The sequence below is a fragment of the Crassostrea angulata genome, chromosome 3 (assembly GCF_025612915.1).
Source record: "Crassostrea angulata isolate pt1a10 chromosome 3, ASM2561291v2, whole genome shotgun sequence".
Classification (NCBI taxonomy): Eukaryota; Metazoa; Mollusca; class Bivalvia; order Ostreida; family Ostreidae; genus Magallana; species Magallana angulata.
The window spans coordinates 19,217,622-19,242,409 of NC_069113.1; the positions used below are offsets into that span (position 1 = coordinate 19,217,622).

Sequence of the window (24,788 nt, forward strand, 5' to 3'; positions counted from 1 at the left end):
AATTGGTAAAATAGTGACGGACCAATACTGGGGCCCCAAGGGTAACAAGTGAACTCGGCACCTGGTGAATTTGGCACCTGCGTAAATAGTGAAGTCGGCACCTGGTAAACTCGGCACCTGGTAAACTCGGCATCAGGAATCTGGTGAACTCGGCACCTCGATATTTTTTTCTCATCATAACTTTAAATAAACATAGAAGAAATACAAAACCTCGTAAATTTTTTATTATCATAACTCAGATATAAAAAAAAACATCGAAAAAACACAAAACCATGATGCAATTGTGACAAAAATTTCACGTATTCCGTGAATAAAAGCAGTTAAAAACGACTAACTACAAGAGGATATATATGATTAATATAATAATTAAATATTAAAACGAAGAAATAAGGTAGATTTGTAAACATATTATTTTTTTCCTATATAGAACAGTAATATAATTATGTATACACAACATCAAAGGTACTGTACTTAAGCATGTGTTATCCAGTGTGTATCTTGTTTATAAATTGCTAAAACAACAAGATGACAGCGGGGTATTCCTAGTATACATGGAAGGGGCTACCAGGTGCTATTAGACGGTGTATTACCCGTACACATAGAAGGGGTGAGATACTAATTATGAGGAGGTTAATGAAGAGACCCTGTCAACACATGGGCTTCCCAATGTCACCTTTTCTTGCGACTTCAAGAAGACAACAGCAATGGGTGGTAAGTAAAATATATTTTTTACATTATAAACACATATATTTAAAATAACAAATTTGAAAAGAAAGTAAATATGTAATAACTATGTATATATCAATTGTTTGTAGATTTATAAAGTTCACTTGAATCCCCTATAAAATAATATCTACATGTATAATTATGAAACTAATTAAGATATTACCATTAGACTGTGACTATTTATGGAATATTTTAATTTTATGATCAAGGCACCACATCAATTGATTATTTTTAAATAGCTGATATTTATTAAAATAAAGTATATTAAATAAAAAAGAGTTTATATACTTTAAATATATACAATTATTGTATATATTTAAAGTATAGATGAATTTTAAATATAAAGTTTATACATGATTCCCATATCTACATGTATGATTAATATGAAACTTATTAAGACATTACCAATAGATTCTTACTATTTATTGAGTATTTATGAAATATTTAAATATTTTAATTATATGATCAAGGCACTATGCAATATAATTAGTTTAAGATCACTAAAAATAGGAAAATATATAAATTTACACTGTATAACCCAACTTTCAATGCTACTGAATTTACACGTCTTGTAATACATTGTATTAACTTTCTACAATCAATTACACTTTTGGAAAAATACATGAAATTTCAAAACTATTCAACAATCAATGAAAATATGTTGAAAACAACTGATTCTCAATCTTCTAACTAGGAAGTTAACCTTTGTCTTGATACTTGTGCTGCAACACAAAAATACATGATCCATCAAGAATGTATTTTATCTCTGATTAGTGCAAGACTGCTTTGAACTCTCGCTCTCGCTCTCGCTCTCTCTCCCTCCCCCCCCCACCACCCCCTCTCTCTCTGATAATTATAAATGAAAACACATATAGAATGTGGCATTAAGTTAAAACGTAAATTCACAAAGGCTATTGTTTAAATTCATGAAAATGTACTGTAACAATAAGATACATTATTGAATTCTGTTTACACCTGAAAAAGCATTTTACAAGTTATCCAACGTAAGTACCAAACAACATATCCTTTAATTGCCTGCAAATGATATCCATGATTTGATCTTTTCCCTGAAAGAAAAACTGGCAGTTCATATCATAAGTATAGTTTTATATAATTTTTTGTGTCTTTCTTAAAAACAAGTGTACAAATGCTTCTTTCTTTCTAAATAATCACATTAATAGTATATATATATATAGTTGTATGTATAGAATTTTAGCAAGTGTAGTGACATTCAGGCTAAAATTACACCAGTATGTAGATATTTGATAAATGTCGTAATTTTAAGAAAGTTAATGTTATCTAATATTACATGTAGTATTACATGTATGCAAGGATGAACTAGATAAATAAAATAAATAAAAATAAGCAAAATGTTATCAACAAAAATAATTAGATTTGTGACTATTCAAATCTGCCAGTATCTTGCATATAAATTAGAAAAAAAGTATTTATTTTCATGCAATTGTAGTTCGAGGAGACCTTCCTACGTCTGGATGGGCGTGCACCAGAGGTTCTTGCTCCAGTGATGGACTATGTCTACAGGACGTGGATCCGTGCTTCAATCTTCAAGATCCATCACTGGAGTGTGTTCATGACGTCCATCCGGACGAACAATGATGTGGGGGGATGGCACAACCGCCTAAACACCAGTGTTGTCACCAGGGGATCGGTTCCCTTGTTCTGCATCGGGAAGCGACAAACATCACAGTGCAGATGAAGATGGTATCTGAAGGGAAGATGCAGAGGTTCCAAAGGAAGAGGACATTACAGGTGGAAGGTCGTGTTTTCAAGCTTTGGAACGACTACTGTGAAAGATCGATCACTGCGAGTGAACTGTTAACGGGCTGTGCTTCTATTTATATACCACCAGCTTTGAACATGTGATTTGTTCAGATATCGTGATATCGACAGCTGTGCCCCCCTTCGTGAAATGTGCATCTTGTAATGTAAAAATGTCTTTAACTTATAAAGTATGTTTGTTATTGTCACTGCATTTAAAATATCTTGTTTTGTTTTATTGAGTTTTTTTTAATCAAAATTGCTATTACTGTTTTTGTTATTCGTTGTGCCTATGTTCATAATGAATAAAAAGATGGATGTAGCTAAGAATATAATAATCGTTGTTGTTCTTGAAAGGATTTTAATGAATTAAATTAGACAAAATTGCAAAATGAGTTAATTGAATATACAACTAGAAGCAATATTATAGTTCACACAGTATCAATAATTTCAGTGGCAAGTGAAAAATTTGCTCTTTAATGGTAAAAGAATGTAGTAAACATACTACAATGCAAGAAATTAAGGACATGATAAGAAAATGATTTAAAAAAGCACAAAATAATCACTTCTGATATTCAATCTGTCTCCTTTAATTATTTCTGCCTATAGTAATTATTGTAAGTATTTTTACTACATTTAGCAATAATATGGTTATATGGATTAATTGTCTCAATTCATCTTTTAACTAGGCCTATTTTCTCCGACCGTAATTACCTTGGGAGCGCCTCTGATATGCTCATTGATGAATGTGAAGAACATCGCGCCAAGATGAAACTAAACTGGTCATATAACAACCAAATGTGCAAATGTTCATAAAATTTTCATATTTAGAAAGATAAATTCTTACATAAATTATATCAATTCAAAATATATGTTAAGCCAGTAGCTAGTGAATTATTTCGTATCTGTTGATAAATGTGGTCGTCAGTAATAAGTTACATTGAAAAACTCACCTTTCTTCATAAACAGACATTTCCATGATAAAGATACAGTCGTATACAATGTGTAATCAATTTTTTTTAAATGTGTGTCTAGAAACAAAGAGATAAATGAATACTATGCTAATGCCGAATTCACCAGATGCCGAGTTTACCAGGTGCCAAGTTTACCAGGTGCCGAGTTTACCGGATGCCGACTTCACTATTCTCGGTGCCGAGTTCACCAGGTGCCGGGTTTACCAGGTGCCGGGTTCACCAGCATTCGGCCCCAAGATGGGGTGAAAGTTTATTATAGAAATATAAAGGTAACATGCTAAATAATCTTCTTCTCGAGAACTACAATGCTTCACTTTTGTGAGATTACTATCATGCACACAACCTTGGATAATGTAGGTTCGATAGTTTTAAAACAGTGACCCCTCGACTAATAGTGGGGACCCAAGATGGGTTAAAAGTTAAAGGTAGAAGTATTTATGGAAAATGTTTAAAAATCTTCTTCTCGAGAACTAAAATTCTTCAATTTGTCAGATAACTACGTAAGCATCCTCAAATAGTGTAGATTCGAAGTTATAAAAGCCGTGGTCCTCGATCTAGTACTGGGGCCCCAAGAGGTGTTCAAAGTTAAGCATAGAAATATAGAGGGAAAATGATTAAAAATCTTTTTCTAGGGAACTATAATGCTTCAGCTTGTGAGATTACAATGCAGGCATCCTTAAATAATGTAGATTCCAAATAAATAAAGCTTTGGCACTGGACTAATACTGGGGCCCCAAGATGGGGTTCAAAGTTTAACATAGAAAGATATATTGAAAATACTTTTAAAAAGTTTTTTCTCGGGAATTATAATGCTACAGTTTGTGAGACTACCATGCAAGGATCCTCAAATTGTGTAAACTCTAATGTAGTGGAACCAAGAGTTATCTTTCTTAATGTTGTTCTTTACAGTCTGAGAGGTATACCTCTTGACGTGGAACTCTTCTACGTTCAGTTTTTCAGGCTGTGTACGTGCGGTCCCGCCGCAGTGCTACACATTTTCATTCCTATGTTACTATTTATGTTGTTAAAGCCAACCATAAACCTCGGACTAATACTGGGGCCCCAGAAAGGGGTTCAATGTTTAAAATAGAAAAAGCATATGATACGAAATAGAACGTTTCAAGGAACTGCTGATCAGGTGAGCGATGTGGCCCATGGGCCTCTTGTTGTATTTCTGTCCAACGGTTTTTTTTTCTTTCACAAGTAAGACAACTGTTGTTCAAAATAGAATTGTTTTTTCTTTTAAATGTCGATTATATGGCTAAAACTTTGATTATTTTTTTCAGCGCACTATTAATCTTTGCAGTAGTGCCGTATGTTTTAGCATGTTACCCGATTATTGTCTCAAAAGAGATTATTTTGTCATTTCAATATTACGGTTATTAATGTTTATTTCGATTAAAAACACAATACTTAAAAATGTTTTTTAAGGTTTCATCAACGTCAGCTTGAAAATAAAAGACTGTGTAACCAACTGCCCAATCGCACGCACTACGATTCTACTCGGCATTCGGTTGTAAAACAAATTAAACGTTCTTGCCACGTCAAAGGTGAACTTAAGACATTTAATTTGTTGTTTTAAGAGTATGACAGATCTTAAGATAATCATAAGTTATGACGGTTTTGTGACATAGCTATGGTAAGATCTTATGACAATTTTTTGTCTCAAGATAGATCGTAACCATAAGATACTTTTATGAAACGGGCCCCTGGTATTTAAAAATACATTTCACTTAAATAAAACATATATGTGACAGATATAGAGTTTCTGTATATAGTGCAAAAAGCTATTCGTAGAATAATACGAGTGGTATGTTAAGACTGACACGGAAAGTGTACATTCAAAATAAATTACATGCAGCATGTTTATGGGTTGTTCTTTTTTTAAAAATCGATATATTATATCATTGTTTAATAAAAGTTTGAGAGACATATAATTATAAAGTAAGTATATATATGAACAAAAAATTGAACTGTTTCGATTTAAAGCCCCTTTTGTAGACGAATTTATTTAATTTTGATTTCTGTTTGTTCATATTGAATACCGTAGAATATACTAACAATATTTTATTATTAACTATTGATGTTCAAATTGCTACAATTTTTAATACTGAGAAATGTTTTACGTAAGATATGTGTAACACTGTCAAATAAATTTGCTATAGCAAACAATTAAGAAACAGTAGCTATACAGAATTAATTTTTGTTGTTGTTTTTTAAAATTGTTTTACGGCCTATCAGAATGTTACAAAATAGGGGCATGTAATAAAAATATCTTTATCTCGTAATTACGAGAAAATATCTCATTATTACTAGTTTATCATATCGTTATTACCAGAAAAGATCTCGCTATTAATAAGTTATCAATGAGTTAATTATCTAATAATTGCGAGAAAATATCTCGTTATAATAATATATATACATGTTGTAGTTGTTATTTGATTTATTTTTGTGAAAAAAAACCCATATATATAACAAGTGTTCCTATAGTCTGTCCCAAGATATTTTTGCCGCATATTTTCTTAAATTATTCAATATTTATAAATACCTCTTGGTTCAGACGATGTTCATTCAATAGTATGAAAAAATCCCAAGATTTCCCCTTTGAAACGCCCGCCCTAGCTTGTCGGGTATCAGTACACGACTAAAAATAAAAAGTCTACGAGGTTTTTCCATTGCCAAGGAGATAAAGACGCCCGGATGATAACGTTGAAAAATTGCGCGAGGTGTCCCGAGTACTTCCGAATGGAGAAAAGATGTCAACATTCCCCATTATAAATCTCCGTAGGAAATTTGTTTTCGTTCCTGTGAATTTTTACGAGGGAAAAATGATAATGTGTGAATGAAGTTATCTTGGGAATTTTCCCTTTCATCGATTTTAATTGCACTTCAGTCACAGGTATGTGTATTTTTATTAAAAATCGTTCAAATATGCACATAAATATCTTGGGACAGACTATAGTTCATCAGATCTAGACCTCCCAAGTCGATCGGTTTACCCTTTCAGTCTACTTTTCTTTCTTTCCAGAAACGTTAAATTTGATTTTGATTATTTTTGAAATATAACGATTATTTATGAATAAATGGAAAGAACTTCATGTATTTTTACTTCATCAACGTATATCACAATCCCGTTTCGAAGTAATTACCAGGTTTTCCTAGTCGTTAAAACAACATTCCATTAGTTACAGATAACTATATTGTTTCAATCATGGATAAGACTGGCAGCTCCAGATTGAAAGTCATTATCCTATATACACTGACTTTATGATGATTAAAACTTTTTTTTGCACAGACACTTTTTTCTGCAATGAAATTTAGCCTTACAGTATAAAATCAAATATGATAGTAATGTAAAAAGACCAGAAATATTCGCCGAAAAAGAATTAATTTTTTTTATAAACTATAATAGTATCAGTTGAAAATCATTTATTAATTTGATTTGTAAATAATGAAATCTATATCATACGTTTATCTGTATCTCTATCCATTCCCTTGTACTTCCACTAACCAGGTTACCTGCTTTTAAGGTTGTTAAATGTTATTGTATTCTTTTGATGTTTAATGTTTGGTACAAAGGAGAACAACCCTGATTATATGATAAAATGATAGATAAACTGAACAATTTGTCATTTATAAAGTATCGTATTTTATTGTTCCATTGTACTGTCATGATACTTGTATTTTATAGATATCAATCAGTTTTATGTTATGTATTTTTTACTTGAACATAATAAAATGATTTGCAATTTGACCAACATAGAAAGAAAATTTTAAATTCAAATTCTAAATTTTAATTTAAAAACTATCGACTACAATATTAGGGGCACGTCTATATTTCCATAATAAACGTTAGATCGAGTTAAACAAAGTCTAGACCATTAATATTTTTCATCAATGTTAAAGAAAATGGCAGAGGAAATGAGATTTCATTTCGCAGTTGCATTTAAATGCATTCATTACTAATGTAGACGAAACTAGAATATTGTCTAGGGGAACGACCGTACCATCTGTTACAGCATCCCCATGCTGTCTTTCATAAAGACGGACAATAATGAAAAAAATGAACTATGCAAAAGTAGGCGTATAGTAGTTTTATTGGATCTCTATTTAATTAAGTGTACAAATAAGAAAAATCACAAACAACCCATTAATCGTTTTGATTATGCTTCATCATATAAACAAATAAAAAATCAATTCATGATTGTTAATTGATGCTTTGTATAAAAAATGGACAATTTTGACTATATTGTATTCATGTTTGGAACAATGTCTACACGTTCCGAAGCAGACGTCGTCTGGCGATGACGTCATTACTGAAAGCGGACTTAAGTTAATCGGACATCACCCTTGATCTGCAAGGTGTCGATTCTGTTCAATGGCTGAACACGGTTTCTGAATTCCAGCAAGTGTTGATTGTTAACAGCAATCTATTTCATTAAAAAAAATTAATCCAATTTCTTTGAATCTAATAATTCATAATGCTGAAACACAAGACCAGCCATAGCTAATACATTTTCGGTACCTTATATGTATATGTATAACAAATATTTAAATGTATGTTTTAAAGCGGCACTATTTGGACCAAGGTTGTTCATTTTATTTTCAATGCTAAAGGTGCTTTGATAAGGTATTTCTAATGCTCAACCAGATGTCGAGTTACAAGCAAGATTAGAACTCGGAAATTTTTGTTATGTAAACAAGGTTTGTGTTATGTTTTTATTAAAGAGGCATGGTCACGATTATGGTCAAATTTTATTTTTATGTTTTTATTATTTACAATGCTTTAGAAATGCATTTCTAATGATCAAATTAAATTTGAGAGTCATTCGTAGAGTTATAAGCAAGATACAGGGCTCACAATTCTTTGTCATGTAAACAAGGCTCGTGCCCTGTTTTTGTTTACATAGGTTCAATATACCAGTAAAAAATCGTTTTCCAGGTTATTTTTCTTTTTTTTATTTATTTAAAGGATAGATAAACAGTTCCTAACGTTTAACACATTCGTTTTAGGTTTAAAACTGAAATTTTTACGTCCACGTTCAAAATGTAAACAAACGCTTTGTTTACAAACTGAAGAATTTCAAGCTCTGTAACTCGCTTAAATCTCAACAAATGAAACTCAAATTTCGGTTGCCCATTAGAATTGCCTTTCTGAAGCATTGTAAATATTAAAATTGGAAAAATAATTTTTGAACAAAATCGTGACCATGCCCCTTTAAATATTTGTGTGATATACTTCAAGGAGAGTTTTTTTTTTCTACTTGCTAAATATTATAATAAAAACACAAAAACAGTGTCTACTGTTCTTCGAATTCAATGTCGTTTTAAGCCTGATAATTTTCTGCAGAAACGAGTATTAAGATTGAATTAAGATACTTCAATAAGCAAGGATGGGGTATTTCTTAAAAATTAGATCATATGTTGATTCAAGTTCATTAATGCAATTTAAACAGTGATGAATCTTCGGTTGCTTTCGATAACAAACTTGTCAACTTTAATGTAAATATATAGTCGAGTCAGTCCTAAATATCACCTACAGGTACAACCGCTCGCATACTATCGTATCGAACGTGTTTTTTAAAAAAAGAACAATAAACCAATCAAAAAGATCCATAAGAAGTTTTATTAAATTTTATAAAATATTCCATCGGCATATCATCCTATTATTTCTTTAATTAAAAAACCCAACAAACACCTTAAACAACAATAACAACAACAACAACAACAAACGCCACTCACCTTCACCCCAACAAACCCATTTCTATTATATGTATCAAAATATCCTCAAAAGAAAAAGAAAAAAACCCTATTATTTTCCATGATTGTTTTTTGTTAATATGGAGTGAACAAGTCGGCCACATTATTTGTTTTGTAACTACAGAATATACTAGTAGTCAGATGAACACGACAACGTTTAACCAATGACGTCATTACTGAAAGCGGATTTGTTTTATTCGGACATCACCCGTGATCTTCAAGGTGTCGATTTTTTTCAGTGGTTGCAGACGATGGTTGTACTCCACCAAGTGCTGGTTGTTGACAGCAATCTGTTAATTAAAAGAATTCATGAATTAAATTTCTTTGAACCCAGTATGACATTTCAACAAAAGACAAGACTGTTGTGCCATAAACTGTATAAAGGGAAATGTTTGCCCCCGTGTTATTTTCGCCCATTTCGCCCTTGTTTTCAACGGACGAATTTAAGACTGGACAAATTCCAATGTCTCAAATGATGTTGCTTTAAACGCAACGGAGTCTGGGCGAATTCAGGACATGGCGAAACTGTTTGCAAGTGAAGAGGGTCGAAAATTACACGGGGCTAAAATAACCCTGTATATAATAATTACCTTGAATTTGTCTTTCTCTGCAAGTATGATCATGTCAAAGCTGCCATTAGGCATGAAGGGAAAATTTGGGCTGTGTGTCTCCTGACCTCCCCAGCCACCGCCCATGAAAGAATTCCTCACGAAAACGTCAACCTCGCTGCCAACGCGGAGGCGTGCGTCACAATGCAGAGCGATGTCACTACCGTCATAGGGACCGCACATCAAGTTGATGGTGAATCTGTATAAAATTCAAATGGTGTTTTTTTTTTTATAAAATTCAAATAGGGAATCTTCTAAAAATTCAAATGGCGAATCTTATTTAAATTTAAATGGACATCCAAATGATGTTGAGATGTATCTTTCAATGTTAGATGACTCAAGCAAATATCGTCTATTCAACAAAGTGAGCCTAGATATATGCACCAGGTGTGGATTTAAAAAAAATCAATGAAAATATAACGTTGTAGGCAGAGTTTGCTTTTTTGGTTTCTGGGGGTATAGAATGTGTATGTTGCATTAACGGTTCTTGTAATGGTGTATATGATGACCGGTTATTTATGATAGTCCTTTAATTTTATGAATATCTTATAAGCGAAATAATGGGAAAAGGCGCTATACTTCTTTGACATATTTCGATCATACTTTCACCATTAGTTAGAGACCCCTCTCCACATTAGAATGACTACAAGATTTGAGTTTTTGTTAATACTAGTAATAATCTCTTAAACTCAATATCTGTTAATTTAATGTAATCCAAGTTAGTTATATTAGGTCGGACGTTTAATGTTCCGGACTGAGGTTCTTCCATAAGAATGACAGTCGCGATAATACTTAAGAAATATTGCGACGACTGGGTTTTTACAAACATCACAAAAAAGCAAGTAGAAGTTTATTTTCGGATTTCTGATATATTATATAATATATAATTGGCTAAATTTTTATTAGAGAAACTATTTTACTTTTAATATTACAGAACCTACTTAGTTTTCTTTGCACATTAAGGAATGTCTTTCGGAAAGAAAGAAACATCAGTGAAACATATTCCAAACACATGGGTATGCATTATAAATATGGTGTTTGAAAGAAGCTCAAGCTATTTAGTCGCACAAATTGTACCTTTTTGCATTGGGATTTAGTACTCCACTTATGAAAATCATTTTCCCCGGGAATATTCCTCCAGATACTGGCGCAATAACGGGCACCGGCTAATTACAATAGAAAAGAAAACGATAATTTGTAAAACAATCACCAGAGATTAACGTTATCTATGTCCAACATGGAAATGAAAAAACACCTCGTACTCACAGGGTCATTGATACTCTGGGGTCCTCCCCCCGGGTACCTCATGGTCGGATATCCTCCAGACGAGGCATGAGCCCCAGCAGGCGGTGTGGGTGGAGGCATGGTACACTGTGAGGCATCGACCGTCTGACATACACACCCGTGGTGGCCCTTACAGCGACCCTTCTTTGAGGCTTTGGACATGATAATCTATAACGGGATGTTCGTCTAAGTCGTGGTGCTCGAATGAATTATTTTCAACTAAACTTGTCAGTTTATAGAGAGAGAGAGACCGTGTCATCAGCGGAAAAAGGAAGTTATTTCAAAACATGACCATTGTTTTAAGTTTCTTAACATTCATAGTACTTGAATTTGACCATAAAATGCATTTTAAATTTTTTCCGGGTAAAAACTGTAAATAGCCAGACAAAGTTAAAATCATGATTAATTATATCTTATTCATAAACCAGAGGAATATACTAAAGAAACTGATGTGTCCAATCCCTTCTTTTGTACCAGCCCCAAACTGCATGAATAAGTGAATGGCCTCCTATTTTCAGGTCATAATGTCATATTTTTATTGCTTAAACATTGTAAAATACTGTCCGGTGACTTTTTGGGAAGATGAAGGCATGATTTTAGTGTTTAAAAAGCAGCAGTACACATAGTTTTTCAAAGTGAGTTGTACAATTTTTAGTTTGTTTTATATACACATGTATTGTGGATCATTGATACAGTATCTTCGCACATATAATACCATATCTCAATACATACCGAAAACATTGGTGTTGTACTTCTTAGTTTGGTGCACATTGATTAATTAAAGATTTACGTTGCCCTTACGTTGTTTCTATGTGGACCAATTGCCATGGTATCAGAGGATAAAGACGGAAAAACTGACAATTCCTTGGATTAAATTGAAAGCCATATGTTTATAGTAAATCGTTTAGGTATGTTACGCCTATTTTAATGATTGATTTAAAAGATTAATAAGTAGGGGTTATTGATAATTCTATAGTTTGATTTCACCGCAGCTTCGCTCACTTATAAGGTTTTAAGTTCAAAGTTTGGATTACAGTTTCTTCATACATTATTACATCTATTATCACTATTTCTAGCCATCTAAAGGATGTCAGTCCGAAAATTAACATCATAACAAATATTTCTTTCGCCTTGTTGTGTAGTAAATGCAATTTAAGATGAATTCTTTGTTGGATAACAAGGCGTAAGTAACTTTTACCTTTAGATTTTTTGTTTTATATGCTGGTATAAATTCTGCTTCAAACATAGTTTGTTTTCTTAGATTTATGAACAAAATTTAAAAAATTCAGTGTCAAATTCAATTTTGTTTCTAAACCTGATCATTTCTATTTAGAACTAAATTTTTCTTGACCATTAAAAATACTCCAATATAGCATTCATTTGATAACAATAAAACGGGAAAAGTAAATTAAAATTTGAAAAATTTCAGCGAAAATCGTGACCTCGCCCCTTTTGTATTGCTTCCTGACACTACATATTTTTAACTGTTCTTCATTTGGCTCTTCTTTTAGGAAAGCTTTATATCTTTCTTCCTGTTATTCTCTGTAACACTAGCATTACATGTATAATTTTATACTTGTATGTTCTTCTTATTAGTTAACAACTATTTTGGGATTATAAAGGGGGTTAAGAAAGACTAAATGTATAAAGGACTTTTAAAAAAATGTCATTTCACATTTTTTGGCATGACTTAACGGTCTTAAGTAATAGAAATCTAAACACATTTCTTAAAACAAACTTAATTCTTGAGTATATTTACTGTTATTTGTACCAAAAACACTGTATTTTTGCGGAGGCTGTTTTTATCATGTTCATGTTTTACATTTTAGTGTTTTTATTCTACCTGCATCAACTGAATATCCTGCATCAGCTGAATATCTTCAGTTTCATCTATGTGAAAATTTCTACGATGTGGTGTCCAATTTAACAGACAAGTTTGACATTAAGTTTCAATGCAGAATGTCTTTGTTGCAAATGCTCTTAAAAGGAAGGCAGAAGATATGAAAAAGAAAGCACCAGGAATCGAGAGAGAAAAAGTACACTAAAGTCTTAAAACTCCAACATGGTCGAAAAGCATTGCTATCATCAACAAATAAATTATTAGTTTTTGTATTTCTGTCCAAGGGTTTTTTTTATTTCACAAGTAACAAAACCATTGTTAAAAGTCCAAAATGGAATTGTTTTTCTTTTAAATGTCGATCATATGACTAAAACTTTGAATATATCACTTTTGCATATTACCCGTTTAATGTCTTAAAATAGATTATTTCATCATTTCAATGATACGGTTATTAATGTTTATTTTGAATAAAAAACACAACACTTCAGAATTTTTTAACGTTTCATCAACGTCAGTAGGCATTTGGTTGTGAAACAAAATATACGCTCTTGCCACATCAAAGGTGGACTTAAGACATCTATTTGGTTGTTTTAAGATTATGGCAGATCTTAAGATAATCATAAGCTATAACAGTGTTGTGACATAGCTATGGTAAGATCTTATGATTTTTGTCTGAAGATAGATCGTAAACATAAGATACTTTTATGAAATGGGCCCCTGGTATTTAAAAATACATTTCACTTAAACAAAACATATATGTTATAGAATTTCTGTATATAGTGCAAAAAGCTATTCGTAGAATAATACGAGTGGTATGTTAAGACTGACACGGAAAGTGTACATTCAAAATAAATTACATGCAGCATGTTTATGGGTTTTTTGTTTTTTAAATCGATATATTATATCATTGTTTAATAAAACTTTGAGAGACAAATATTTATAAAAAAATATTTATAAGAACAAATATTTGAACTGTCTTCCATTTAAATCCCCTTTTATAGATAAATTAATTTTGATTTCTATTTGTTCATATTGAATACCGTAAAATATATCAAACAGTATTTTATTATTAACCATTGATGTTCAAATTGCTAAATTTTTTGTACTGAGAAATGTTATAGATAAGATATGTGTTACACCGTCAAATATATTAACTATGGAAAAAATCAAGAAACAATACCTATACAGAATAAAGTTTTGTTGTTTTTTGTCTTACGGTTTATCGGAATGTTACGAAAGTCGAATAGGGACATGTAATAAAAATATTTTTATCTCTTAATTACCAGAAAAGAAATCTCGCTTTCAATAAGTTTTTAATGAGTTAAATATCTAATACACTGTAATAACGAAAAAATATTTCATTATAATAAAATATATAGTAGTTGTTATTTGATTTACTATTGTGAAAAAAATATATATCAAAAAGTTCCTCGTTCATCAGATCTAGACCTCCAAGTCGATCGGTTCACCCTTTCAGTCTACTTTTTTTCTTTCCTGAACGGTTAATTTACTTTCGATTATTTTTTAATAACAACGATTATTATTTATTAATTTCTAGATAAAATGATCGGATCTGACATTTCATCTTTTATGAATAAGTGGAAAGAACTTCATGTATTTTTACTTCTCAACGTATATCACAATCCCACTCCGAAGTAAATACCGGGTAGTCCTAGTCATTAAAACACAATTCCATTAGTTACAGATAACAATATAGTTTGAATCATGGATATACGGGATTTTCCCCGTATTGTGTTTTATATTTTATTTATACACAACCTACATTGAAAGTATTTTTTTTAAAATTCATTATATTTACATTTTGGACTTTAACGAATTGTCCTTCATGATAATAAATCGGTCAATTAATTTATTAAGCAATCTGCTTTGCTCTTTCTTCTGAAATTTCTCTCACTAATTTAATTTAATATATGTTCATACATTTTACATAAAGAGACTCACAGAGTACATGTCGAACAATGAAACGCACCATTTAACATAGATATTTTCTCGTTATTACAAGACATTTTCTCGTATTTACGATATATTTTCCCGTAATTACAAGATCTTTTCTCGTAATAACGAGATAATTAACTCGTAATTTCGAGACTTTTCCTTGTAATAACGTGATAAAGATATTTTATGTAGCCCTATTTGTCTTTTGTAGCATGTAAGATTATGTACTTGAATCTCCTGGTAACTACCCACTTCTGTACCTAACTACTTAAACGTTGTAACTGTAAACCCATGATAAGCTGCAAAGCTTTACAGATTAACGTGTTAAATGTGTTATAGAAAGGTTTGGTGTGTTTAGTGAAAATGCCAGTTTTAGGTTCCTAGGTTGATTTTTTTTTGTATAAAATCACACTGAGCAAACCAAAGGGTCTTAAAATGATAAGATCTCTTTTAATACAAATCTCTCCATATTTGGTTTTTATAATACATGTACATGTAATCAAAATGGAACTAACCAATGAATTTTGATGCGCTGGGAATTTGGACATAAAAACTATAAAAAGACTATAAAAAGTATAAGAATGTTTATAATAATTTTAAGTAACTGGCAGCTCCTGGTGGCCAGTCCTTATTCAATATACACTATAATTCATTATAATTAAAATGTTATTATTGCACAGAAACTTGTTTCTGCAATAAAAGTTGGCCTTACAGTATAAAATCAAATATGATAGTAAAACCTTATAGGGTGAACTTTTTTCCCAGAAACAAGTGCCTGTGATTTTCTGGTGTGTAATGATAATTTCAAATGTAAAAAGACCAGTAATATTCGCCGGAAAAGAATTAATTTTTTTATACACTTTAATAGTATCAGTTGAAAATCATTTATTAATTTGATTTGTAAATAATGAAATTTATATCATACGTTTATCTGTATCTCAATCCATTCCCTTGTACTTCGACTAACCAGGTTACCTGCTTTTAAGGTTATTACATGTTATTGTATTCTTTTGATGTTTAATGTTTGGTGCGAAGGGGAACAACCCCGATTGTGTGATAAAATGATAGTTATACTGAACAATTTGTCATTTATAAAGTATCGTATTTTATTGTTCCATTGTACTGTCATGATACTTGTATTTTATAGATATCAATAAGTTTTATGTAATGTATTTTTTACTTGAACATCATAAAATAATTTGCAATTTGACCACCATAAAAAGAAAATTTCAAATTCAAATTCTAAATTTTAATAAAAAAAATATCGAATACAATATTAGGGGAAGGTCTATATTTCCTTAATAAACGTTAGATCGAGTTAAACAAAGTCTAGACCATTAATATTTTTCTTCAATGTTAAAGAAAATGACAGAGGAAATGAGATTTAACTTCATTTCGCAGTTGCATTCAAGAACAGTTTCGTCATTACTAATGTAGACGAAACTAGAATATTGTCTAGCGGGACGGCCGTACCATCTGTTACAGCATCCCCATGCTGTCTTTCATAAAATCGGACAATAATGAAAAAATCAACTATGCAAAAGTAGGCGTATAGTAGTTTTATTGGATCTCTATATTTAAGTGTACAAATAAGAAAAATCACAAACAACCCATTAATCGTTTTTATGATGCTTCATCATACATTTATAAACAAATAAAAAAATCAATTCATGATTGTTAATTGATGCTTTGTATATAAATGGACAATTTTGACAATATTGTATTCATGTTTGGATTAATGTCTACACGTTCCGAAGCAGATGTCGTCTGGCGATTACGTCATTACTGAAAGCGGACTTGAGTTAATCGGACATCACCCTTGATCTGCAAGGTGTCGATTCTGTTCAATGGCTGAACACGGTGTCTGAACTCCAGCAAGTGTTGATTGTTGACAGCAATCTATTTCATTAAAAAAAAATTAATCCATTTTTTTTAAATCTAATAACTTATATGCTGAAACACAAGACCAACCATAGCTTATACATTATCGGTACCTTAAATTGGTGCTGTTCTGCCATTATGATCATGTCAAAGTTGGCATTGGGCATGAAGGGAAAATATGGGCTGTGTCTCTCCTCTGCCCCCCAGCCACCACCCTGGCAAGAATTCCTGAGGACCACGTTAAAGTCCCCGCCGACCCGGAGGCGTACGTCACAATGCAAAGCAATGTCACTTCCGTCGTAGGGACCACACATCAAGTTAATGGTGAATCTTATGAAATTAAAATGGCAAAAATTCAAATTGCGAATCTTTGTACAATTTAAAAGGCCAAACTTTATAAAATTCAAAAGAAGATTCTTTGTATAATATGACAAGTCTTTATCAAATTAAAATGGTGATAAAAAGTTTCATTTAAGGTCGAATAATTCACGAGTACAAGTATATATCTCCGACTGAGTCCGTAAAAAGGTGGGGGAGGGGGGGGGGGTAATGAAATATAAAAAAATATCTTTTACAACGAACTGTTTAGTATTTTTTTTAAAATTTGCAATACGAATTGATAAGTGTTTGAATAATGATTTGAAAATGTTTTTATTTCCAAACGGATCCTTCAATTTGCAATCGGATTGAAATTTATTGCGTATTTGTTAGACTATTTATTACAATTTTGTTGCGTGTATACATATATCACGATCGAATAACGAATAGAACGAAATAAATTCAATGGTACCTAGAATTTACTTGAGCCAGAGACATGCTATACTAGTATATATCTCTGCTGTAGCTGATTATATTACTGTATATTTTTGATTAGTTATTGTAAGGAAAAGTGAAATGGTGGAAATTAACTATATTGCAGTTATTTAAGGAACTATGATAAACATTCCCTTGAAAGGTTTGCTCTGCGTAAGGTTTACTAAATGCCACTGAAAAATTGAAACATCAAACTAAGGGCATTTATATACCTCTCCGCATTTGGATTTGGAACTCCGCTAATGAAAATCATTTTACCAGGGAAAATGCCTCCAGAAATTGCCGTAGTAAAGGGCACCGGCTAGTTGAAAAAAAAAAGATAAGATGACAATAATTACATTGAGTTTACGATGTCTTTAACAAAGTTTAGCCTGGTTCCCGAGGCCTTTCGACTGTGCTAGCATAATCGGAAGGCCTCGGGAACCAGGCAATAACAAAGTAACGTTTCGTACTTACGGGGTTATAAATAGGCTGGGGTGCTCCTCCCGGGTATCCCCCGGCCGGATACCCTCCGGACGGGTTGTAGGCTCCGGCGGGCGGCGGGGGTGTGGGCATGGCGGCCTGCAAAATACCGGAACTCTTACTTTTATGCTCACGTTTACAATGACGTTTACAATGACGTTTGCAATGGCTGTTCTCCATGACTGTGACTTTTGAAAATAAAAGTCAAATATGTGATGTCTCACTTTTTTCACGATCAAATGGCTAATTTTCCTCATAGTCTTTAGTTTTTTTTAATACTTATCATGCGTCAAGAGAATAAGGAAGAATTATTATTTCAATCGAGATTTAAAGAGGATTTCAATTTTGTAACTTATGAGTTATGAAAGACATACATTGAGAGAACTTAAGAAGGAATGCAATCTAATTAAAATTAGACGTTCTGAATCCGCTACCGCTTCTCAAACATCAAGCGGTAGCAGATTCAGAACGTCTAATTTTAATTAGATTGGAAGGAATGAGACATTCTAAGATTAAGAAAAAATGATATGATTAAGAATACACCATTATCAAAATACAATCACTGTTATATATATTTTTTAAAAATTGCGTTCAAATGCTCATTTCAGGCTTTGTCACGTTAAGAGCTGAAAATTTTCAATTTTAAAGTTTGTTATTTTTAAAGCTTTTAACATTTGACTTGCTTCACCAGATTTCGAGTGTTACAAGCATGACAATTCTTTGCTACGTAAACAAGGCTTGTGTCATGTTTTTCATGTAAAAAATATTGCTGAAAAGAATATTAACATCTAGCTAAAATGGATTAGCGTGGAGAAACAACACAGTTTTGCCAGTTCTATATATATTATTTTTACTAGCAAGCAGGAAAAACTCCAATAAAACAAAGCGTATAGCAATACAAGTTTGTTTTACCCTGCCCCAAGACCTTAAACCGACAATAGATTTATAGTTGAAATTTCAAATTCAATTTTTGAAGAAAAAAAATCAATAATGAAATTTCAGCAATGTTGGCACAGATTTCAAACAGAATACCTTCTGATATTCATAATTCTATATAACGAAATATTTGAAATATATTTTGACTTAAGCATTTTTTTTACTCATTTTATTGCTTTGAAGCCTGTTAATGAAGCCGGGTAGTCAATCAATTAGCCATCAGGTCTATCTTAAGATTTTATACATGATTTTGAAAGTCGTGAATGAAATTAGTAATGAAAAAAATTATAATATCTTCTTCGAAAGGAGATTGATATAGTTACATGTTGTCTTAAAATGGCCATAACTATCCAGCCATCTTAATCAAAAGATATGGTACAAGTACTGAAGGTATTGGATAAACAAACTACTACAGCTCTCTTTCCAGGTGGGGAAAGTGCACATGGCTGTGAAATGTAGCCTTGCTTGCTTTACAAAATTATTGCTTTTTAAATCAGATTTTATAAAACTTAAAGAAAAAACTCAAGAGGAAGCATTGAAGCCCCCCCCCCCCCCCTTTAAAAAATGGAAAAATAAATGTACAGCTTAAATCGTGATTCTTCAAAGCATTTGCAGATTTTGAGATTATAAGCATAAATGTCAATCGTGACACATGAGCAGTCAAACACCTTATTCGACAAAAATGAGGATTCATCCTTTTATTTGTTTTAAAAAGGCACGTATTGGTCAATAGAAATGTCTCTTTCCTTCTAAAAGTCTTGATTAAATATAAAAAGTTTGAGACTAAGCTGACCAAAGGATTTAAATACATGCATGCTTCAGAAAATTGACAATTAATTTCAATCCTATAGATCTTGTGGATCGTTATTCAATATTTGTGCATACCGGGAAAAATATTCTTAGAGGTTTATTTTATTCAATAAGTAAGTGTGAAAAGTTGTGATTTGCCATTACTAAACTCGCCAAAAGAAATGGACATGGACACACAAACACAAATTTAGTACGGAGTGAACATTCATAGGGTAGGGTCAGCTATTGTCTCAAACCTTCGCAATCTCTCCAACTACACGACCAAGAAATCCCCCTACACCATGGGCGTGGCTATGTGCTCCATCAAACCGGATGCTGTGGATCTGAACACCGCCCTCTATCGTCAGAGTGTTTACGTGATGTTTCTCGACCCTGTGGCGGAAGTCGCAAAAATGTCTACCATTCACGGAAATCTAAAACGAAAAACCCAGCATGAAACAGGATGCCCTAGAAGTTAATGCAAATTTCCTTCTGCTATTTCATAATGCGTATTTTTAATGTTAAAAATAAAATATGTCAACAGGACATCATTTTTTTTATTCGAGTAGAGTTAGCCTATTTAGTATCTGCAACATCTGGATCCGTTAAGCTCTGTATTAGCTTAGCTTGTTTGTGCAGAGAAGTTGTTCAAGTGTTCGCCAAGATTAACATTGTTGACAACCTTGTAATGATGATGCTGACAAAGTATGGTGATTTCAAAGGGCATCCCCCTCTGGAAGGGCTGGTACCCGCCCCTCTCCTCCCCTCCCCAGCTGTGGTGCTGGTAGCTGTTCCTGACCACACAGTTGTCGTTTAGCCGTGGGTTGAAGTGGAGGGCGGTGTTGGAGCGGGGATTTATGTTTGGGCCAGTTTGTAGGTTGATTGAAAAACTGAAATTGTATGCAAAAATAAAGTCAAAATAGTTCAGATTTAAAAGTTTTAAAATTTGTTTTGAAAAAAAAACCCTGAAAAAAACCCAAAGTTAAATAATATAAAGTATAAAGCGTCTCGATATTTTTTATGAGTACCCCCCCCCCCCCCCCGCCCAGAAATTGAACTTTGTTAACTTTCCATCCCTAAGAGTAAATATCACAAGTACCGATGCAATCAACAGACATACATTTGTACATGTAATAACACACTAAAACGGGAAGTTGATATGAATGGTTAATAAACATTTTGATTGAGGAAATAGATCAAAAGAAATGTTTTTCCATTAAAAAATACATTGCGACATCTACTAATGCATCCTTGTGAACAACACTTGAGGGAAAAACCACAGCAAAGTTCACTGTTAAGATTTAACAATTCGCTCGTTCACCAAAATTAATGGAAATTGAACCTTGCACTTTGATACGGAAAAATTCATATCTAGACAAATGATTGATAAGGTTTTAGCGCAATTTACACAATGCCATGTGTCCGGCCGTTGATATAAACTGAAATTAAATATATATTTAAAATATATTTTTCTATATCATTATTATACATCATATACCTTAAAACATCATACGAGAGGTTTAGCGCACCAACGGGTACTCGTACGTTTACGTTACGAATTGGAACTACACGTATCTGCTATCTAACGTGTACTTGTAAATGAAATTCTTCTCTTTTTCCGTTTAAAATGTTATGTTTATTGTACGCGATCTTTCAACGAAACATGTTATTTTAATTGTCACAGATAATTTAAAAAGAAATATTTTTCTGAATCGTGTATATAAAACATTCCTTCTTAAGGAAATTGGAATAGTGGAAAAATGACCATAACCATCCATCTCTCTAAAAAAAAACCATAAGAATATATTTGTGAATTAATTGCACAGAATACTTGTTTCTCGTTAGAATGCGTGCATGAGATTGGAAAACAATAATGTTTTTCAATCGTCAATTTCTGACGTTAGATCTAATACAATACATGTATATCAGCTCTTCTCAAGGAATGAGTTGTTATCTCCCTCTTAATAGGCCCATTGGCTGATATGTTATCGCTATAATTATCTGATACGGATTTTACTGTATCAGCTTGAGAAATACAAACAACAAAATTCTTACACGAGGAAATGATTCATTCATTCCTTCCTATTTTCGTCCATACAAGATCTTGCCTTAGATTTTAAATGACTGTGAATTTGCTGTCAGCGAGACTTGTATAACCATTCGTTCAAAAAATGTTACAGGACAACATTAGTACATATACATGTATCTGGGTGAGTGACCTTCACATTGGTTACACAGGTGTGTGTGTGTGTGTGTGTGTGTGTGTGTGTGTGTGTGTGTGTGTGTGTGTGTGTATACCTGTGCTCGTGGTGGGGCACCGTCCCGTTGATGACGATTTGACGTCCGTCCCTCATCCCTCCGGGAATTCCGCCCACATAGGGGATACCCTAGTAAAAGTTGTATAAAAAATGTATCATAAAACTTATAGTTGTTATTTATGCGCGATAGGCGAGAGATAAATTTACACTCTTAGCTAAGTGGTATCATCGATCCACTTAACTTCGACAACATTTCGGTCCTCAACATGTAGAGGGTATGGTACAGTCATATGATAGGTGGGGATGGGGCTTCTTCGTTAGGCTACGGACCATAGCCATTAAGCGCTGAATACATGTGCACTAAATCAAGATCGTTCTCAGAATGTCTGTTTACACGGGGCAACAAATATTCTACCGGGAAGATAGAATTTGTAGACGATGAACAGTCATCTTCGACATTTTCCTGCTAGCTTATCTCCTTACATGCAATTAATATGTATATTGCTAGCCCGCTCCTCTACTCTGAAGCTTACATCTTTTTTTGTATCACATGTTGCAGAGATATTGATTTCTTATATCAGTAATAATGAAATGCTCAAGCTTGCTAAACTTTACAAGCAATGAAATTCCGTTTCAAACGAACAAAGCCTTGTTCATGATAGTTATGAATGAGTTGCGAAGAGTTGGTAATTATATAAGTAATCTGAAAGCATAATACTTACAGGGTTCATAACAGTTGCCATGCTAGTTTCGCTTTGAGGTACAGTTCGTGTTCCTCGGTGCGTACAATTTAAGTGAATTTATAACGTGGATAAATACACGCCCCCTCACAAGTCATGTCAGGTGACTCCTCACGGGATGTTGATTTGTTTATTTACAATGGCTCTTAAAGACGGCGTAAAGGTAGACTCTTGATAACATCGCAATAAGGAAATTGCAAAATGTGCATTCATCTAAAATTGTGAAGCAATAAAAATAACGTCCTCCTTCTGATAAACCTCCCAACTCGGTTTAATTTCTGTCTGTCTGTCAATCTCTCTCTCTCTCTTTTCTGTCACTGCCCTCGCCTTCAAAGATGCAAGGTGTTGTAAGCAATCACATTAATTTTATAATAAAGCATTTAAAAATTCTTTATTATGACAAATACTTTTTTGCATTAAATATTATAATAAAGTGATACCTGTTCTGTTTTTAACCTATTTTTTTTTATTCAGTCGAGTGTAATTTACACCTCATAATAAATTCATACATGTATGACAATTGAATAATGATAATTTACCCCCCAAAAAGGGACTTTTAAAAGAAAATTGAATTTTTTCAAAAAGAATAAGATGAACTTGCATACATGAACCTCAATTTTACTTTCGCTAAACAAATCAAATTGAAATTGAATGAAAATGTGACTTTTGGAATTCAGTCACTTTTTTTATTTTGCAAGTACATAGTATTGTATATCCCATTCAAACTGAATTTCCCTCTTAATGCTTGACACTGGGACAGATGAAGCTCGTCGTGATTGAGTTACCTTTTACATTGTATGTATCTACCAATTCGAGTGTTAATTAATTTTGTTATACTTTCATGTTAAATACTGAAATCTGATTGGTTAAGACGCAGTTAATAATATTTTCTATTACCCTCAGCGTTCGCAACGCACTTAGCAACGGGTAACATTAAAAAATGTTACATGCGCGAAAATTATGCGCGTACGGTTCGCTGTAGAATTCACGTTATTCCTATATAAAAGCAGTAAAATTTTCTTAAAAATTAAGACATTCAGTATAACAAAATAAATAGTGCCTGTTTGGGAGGATAACAGTTGAAATTGACACCCCTCGAAAACCATTGTCAACCTCCGCTTCGCGTCGGTTGACAATGGTTTTCTCGGAGTGTCAATTTCAACTGTTACCTTCCCAAACAGGCACTATTTATATAGTATATTTAAGTCAGTGTACGTATGATGTTTTTTTGTTGCGGAAATCATTTGTTAATTTGTGATCTTAATTAATTGTTGAAATTCACTTTGCAGTTTGTTCGTAGAATGAACTACGTACTCCAAGGGTTCTGTATATAAACAGCTGTTCTGTGGAATCTGCAAGATTTGTCCGAGAACGACAGAAACAGCAGCACTAGAAACAAAAAGAATAGAAAGAAGATGGAAAGAAGGATGAATAGGTAGAATAAAGAACACACCAGTGGCAAGTAACTCAGTATGAAACCATTCTAGAATAAGTACTGACAAATAAGGGAAACTCTCAAGTTTCTCCATAAACCATATTTGATGGAGTACAACTTTTTTAATTTACATAATTGTTTCAAAAGCTTCAAATGAATACGTTCTATAACTTGTACATTCATAGCCCTATACTTTACACCCATATAATAATACTGGCATTTCAACTTTATCGAAAAGATCTAGCTGACAGTCGACAGTTTGCTTTATTTTTCTGGTGACCCCTGACCCCATACATGGCCTTGTTTGTTTTGTTGTTTTTTTTTAAATTTTTTGGGCTTTTTTGATAGACTCTGAACTTGAAAAATTGTTCTAAGGTGTTTCAAATCTTTTATATTTTCTATTATTTCATTCTTAAAAACACAATCCTGTTTTATCATTGGGCCTGTAGAAAATACCAATAAGAGTAACAATACGCTTCTTATAGACTGATTTAGCAAGTGTAAAATTTTGCGTTTTGATTGCTGAGATTAAGCTATTAATTTGAAT

General features: G+C 32.6%; 1 protein-coding gene and 1 pseudogene across 4 annotated transcripts; one reads left to right on the forward strand and one right to left on the reverse strand.

Annotated features, from left to right (window-relative positions):
• Positions 1-44: 44 nt before the first annotated feature.
• Positions 45-3,499, forward strand: LOC128176638 (uncharacterized; annotated as a pseudogene).
• Positions 3,500-7,645: 4,146 nt separating this feature from the next.
• LOC128176635 (galectin-9-like) lies at positions 7,646-22,950 on the reverse strand. Of its 4 annotated transcripts, none has more exons than XM_052843093.1 (8): positions 22,789-22,949; positions 22,107-22,195; positions 20,491-20,698; positions 20,066-20,242; positions 18,078-18,182; positions 17,834-17,922; positions 16,922-17,138; positions 7,646-7,909 (listed from the first exon to the last, which is right to left on the reverse strand). In XM_052843093.1, exons 1-8 carry the CDS (start codon positions 22,807-22,809, stop codon positions 7,808-7,810), a joined length of 1,008 nt encoding a protein of 335 aa, XP_052699053.1. In that variant the 5' UTR covers positions 22,810-22,949; the 3' UTR covers positions 7,646-7,807. The 4 variants fall into 4 exon arrangements, with proteins under 4 accessions (XP_052699053.1, XP_052699052.1, XP_052699054.1 ...); XM_052843092.1 differs by lacking the exons at positions 7,646-7,909; positions 16,922-17,138 and adding exons at positions 9,085-9,529; positions 9,830-10,046 and having other exon boundaries at positions 22,789-22,950; XM_052843094.1 differs by lacking the exon at positions 7,646-7,909 and adding an exon at positions 16,471-16,826 and having other exon boundaries at positions 20,108-20,242; positions 22,789-22,947.
• Positions 22,951-24,788: the final 1,838 nt, after the last annotated feature.

Excerpts from the sequence above, each read along its gene's own strand:
- LOC128176635 (XM_052843092.1), bottom strand. The coding sequence starts at position 22,809 with ATGGCAACTGTTATGAACCCT. Across the intron at positions 17,923-18,077 it reads CCCAGCCTATTTATAACCCC|CCGGTGCCCTTTACTACGGC; the intron begins GTAAGTACGAAA and ends TTTTTCAACTAG. Across the intron at positions 9,530-9,829 it reads CAGAGAAAGACAAATTCAAG|ATTGCTGTCAACAACCAGCA; the intron begins GTAATTATTATA and ends TTTAATTAACAG.